Source organism: Lottia gigantea (genome assembly GCF_000327385.1).
Source record: "Lottia gigantea unplaced genomic scaffold LOTGIsca_159, whole genome shotgun sequence".
In the NCBI taxonomy this organism is placed as follows: domain Eukaryota; kingdom Metazoa; phylum Mollusca; class Gastropoda; family Lottiidae; genus Lottia; species Lottia gigantea.
Window position 1 is genome coordinate 142,888 of NW_008707942.1, and position 3,773 is coordinate 146,660.

Here is a 3,773-nt window from a genome sequence, read left to right on the forward strand (position 1 = left end):
CCCCGTCCGGTCCACTCCGTCCGGTCCCGTCCGGTCCGGTCCTGTCCCTTCCCGTCCGTCCGTCAACATTTGCTTATAAACGCTCTAAAAACTAGATTTTTTGAGGGAATCAAATGAAATTCAGTATACATATTCATAAAACGAAGATCAAGTTCGAATTTGAGCTATTTTCGACTGTTAGAAGCAGAGTTATAGCCCTTGCCCCAAAATTTGAATATGCTATTACTCTCTTAGTTTTCAACCGATTTTGATGAAACTTAAAATGGATGTTTCGTTTTTCAATCTGCATGCCGTGAAGGGCGTATATGGCTGTGGTCCAATATCTTTTTCATTTTGATATTAAAGTTAGAAGCAAGATAGCCTTTACTTCTGAAAGTATATTATATTCTGAACTATCAATAGGTACTCAGAATCTAATCTTGAAACTTAAGCTTGAAGTAATATATGGCCTAATTTTACCCATTGTAATTAAAATATTATTCTGAAACATTAACTTCTATCAAAGTTTTTAATCAAACTGGTTTTTATCAGCCAGATGTACCCCATTTAAAAAAAATTGCCCCAAAATATGTGTCAGAATTCATCAAATCATGTTAATTTAAAGAGTTTACTTGCAGGAAAATCGTCTCAGAGGCTTGCATATATCACAGTCACAGAGATGCCAGATTTTGAATCTGAACCTTGACAATCAGTTTACCCCTGTTAGTACCTCAGTCTCGTAAAGCTGGCACCACCTCACCTTTAGATCATTGAATATTACAAATACCATAATCCAACATATTCTACCAGTTCATTCTGATTACACATAGTACAATATTATCAAGATACAAGAGATGGAAGGCAATCTTTGCTGAATTTAATATAATACTTTTATTAACAATATCTTCATTATAATTTTAAATTCAAATAAAACAAAACAAAATCTTAAATTATCACATAGTCCATGGCAAATTAAATCCTCTCCCCAACAACCCCAGGGACCCTTATGTGCTCCCTTCCTTAGTAACTCTTTAAACAAATAATCTAATGTCTTTTTTCTTGGCCTTGAATTCATTTATTTTTTCTATATATTATAAGATGTATTTTCTGTATTAGATAACGGACTGTGGTCCAACCAGTCATTTTTTATACTTTTAAGTCCCCCTTTTATTTATCATAGAGGCCCAGTGGGTAGAAGAATATTTATACAAAACAGTTTTATATTTATTATACCACAGGACAAGTCGGTACCGCCAAAATAAATATATTATCATTGTTAAAACTAACAAAACATTACTAAACTAACCAGCACTTGTAAATGAATATTCCTTGCTTCAGACCTTGGCCTGTGCTTTCTATGAGTTAAATTCTCATTTCACCTTAACACAAACACCAAATTAAGCTGTAATAACTCAATTTTATTCATTTATAGATGTTCTGATGATTGTTTTTATCTCCCAAACACCTGTGTGTAATATCAGATCAGATCTTGTCCAATCTTATCTCCCATTCACAGAAATCCTTTTAATTCCTTTAACTCCAAATCTTAATCATTTTAAAAACCATATAAGGATGTCAAGATAAAAAAAAGTCCAAGGTATAAAATTGATTGTTAGATTTTTTCTAGAAGAATTTCCGATTCTTTCAATTGAAATAAATCCATTATTATTGAAGTGTATTTAAGATTCCACAGTATTACATGTTCTAGTTCTAGTACTACTTTAAATAGAGGTTTTACAAGCAGATTACAATAGACAGTCACCAATCAATCTATTAAAGGTCACATCCCACAACGATTTTTCACCTAAAAATATCCTTTAAATAAAGTTAAGATATGGTTTTTCTTTCGTTTGACTACATTTTTAGTTGTTTTGAGTTATCAGTTTAGAGCTTTGACTTCTTACTAACCTTAGAGCTAAATTTTATGTTTAAATATGGTTTAGTTTTAGTTTTGATATATTTAGAGGTATGACTCTTTATTACCCAAAACGTGTCTTATGGCCATATAAACTTTTAAAACTGTGCTATCAAATTAGACACTATATCAAAATAACACATTCTGGTTCATCTCAAATTATTACAATATAATGTTAAACACAGAATTATGACATTTATTTTCTATATTGAATAAAAATAATTCTGAAAATTTGCCTTGAAATTGATAAATATTGAATAACAGAATTATGTAAAACTGTTCTTTAATATTTGAGCAAAATATTTTTAAACTGTGTCTCTAAAATTTAGGAAAAATTATGTAAATCTCTTCTTCAATATTTGAGCAAAATATTTCTAAAATGTTACTTTAAAATTTAGGACTGTGAATTGAAAAAAGTAAAACATTTCGTTCATATTTGAGCAAAATAATTCAGAAGCTATTCCTTTTAAAATATAAAAAAATTGAAATATAACTCACCAATTTCACAACGATCACCTTCGAATTCCAATCTTGTACAATCACACATCAATCCATCATCAGTTGTCAAACACATACCTCCATTTAAACATGGATTACCTCGTTCACATAAATCCTCATCACTTGATAGAATTCCATCATGATTTATCATTGTGGGTCGTTCCACTGGCCCTGCACAACTGCTATAGAACAAGTTCCTTATAGATCCTCGAAATTTTGGCTCAAAAACTACGGATGGAAGAGCTAAGGAAGTGAGTTTTTGATCGTAATCGTTTGGTAATCCTCCGATAAAAAAATACAAATCTGTGATATTATTTGTATCGAATTTATTTCCATGTAAAGTTCTTGTATGTTCGATTTTATCGACGGTTAAAGTCGTTTGTTCGCCGTCTCGACGTATTTCCACTTTATGCCACTGTTGATCGTTTAAACTTTGACCTGCGGACAGAATGACTGTACCGTCACCTAAATTTAATCTTAATCTAGCGATTCCTGCTACTAATTTTAACTCAAAAAAACTGGAATGACCGTCATCGATATAAAACAGTAAAGCATTTGGACGATCTGTTTTAAATTCGAAACTTAACGATCCATTAATACAAGGTTCCCAATGATCAAACTTTGCGTAAGATCCAGGAGATCCATCCAGGTTAAATCCGAGGCACGAACGAGTCAAAATCACAAACATGTACACAAAGGAAACAACGAGCGTTTCCGCACCACCAAACCACACCATGGTGAATTCTTGAACACAAATAAGGCTATAAAAAACACACAATTACAGCAGAATTTAACTCACAATTTCCCATAGTGAAATAGAATTAAACGTTGTGTACTGAACACTGCCTGACTCGGTGACTAGTACTACGATAGTGACATACAACCATTGATTGATATAGTTTTCTCCTTCTACTACTATATTATACACAACTCTCTCTCTCTATAACGACACGGTGGTTTCCTTGCTACACACAGGACTTGCTAGATACACACTGGCGTTATCAATACACACTGGATTTCTAGTTGCACTGGTCTTCTTGCTGTACACTGGTCTTCTTGCTGTACAGTGGTCTTCTCATACACTGGTCTTCTTGCTGTACACTGGTCTTGTTGACATACAGTGGTCCTCTTGCTACACACTGGATTTATCCAGAAGCTGCACTGGCCTTCTTGCTGTTCACTGGCCTTCTCGTACACACTGGATTTCTTGTACACACTGAATACACTGGCCTTTTTTGCTGTAAACTGGCCTTCTTGCTGTACACTGGCCTTCTCGTACACTGGCCTTTTTTGCTGTACAGTGGTTTTGTTGCTACACGCTGGATATACTGTCCTTTTTTTGCTACTGGTCTTCTACATAGATGAATTCTCTCATACAAAC

At 33.6% G+C, this 3,773-nt stretch overlaps 1 protein-coding gene across 1 annotated transcript; it reads right to left on the minus strand.

The window, feature by feature from the left end:
- Window positions 1–2,360: 2,360 nt before the first annotated feature.
- On the minus strand, window positions 2,361–3,080 carry LOTGIDRAFT_141314 (hypothetical protein; the record flags this gene model as incomplete). The annotated part of the gene is made up of 1 exon (XM_009050918.1): window positions 2,361–3,080. The coding sequence occupies one exon, from the start codon at window positions 3,078–3,080 to the stop codon at window positions 2,361–2,363; it is 720 nt and encodes a 239-aa protein (XP_009049166.1).
- Window positions 3,081–3,773: the final 693 nt, after the last annotated feature.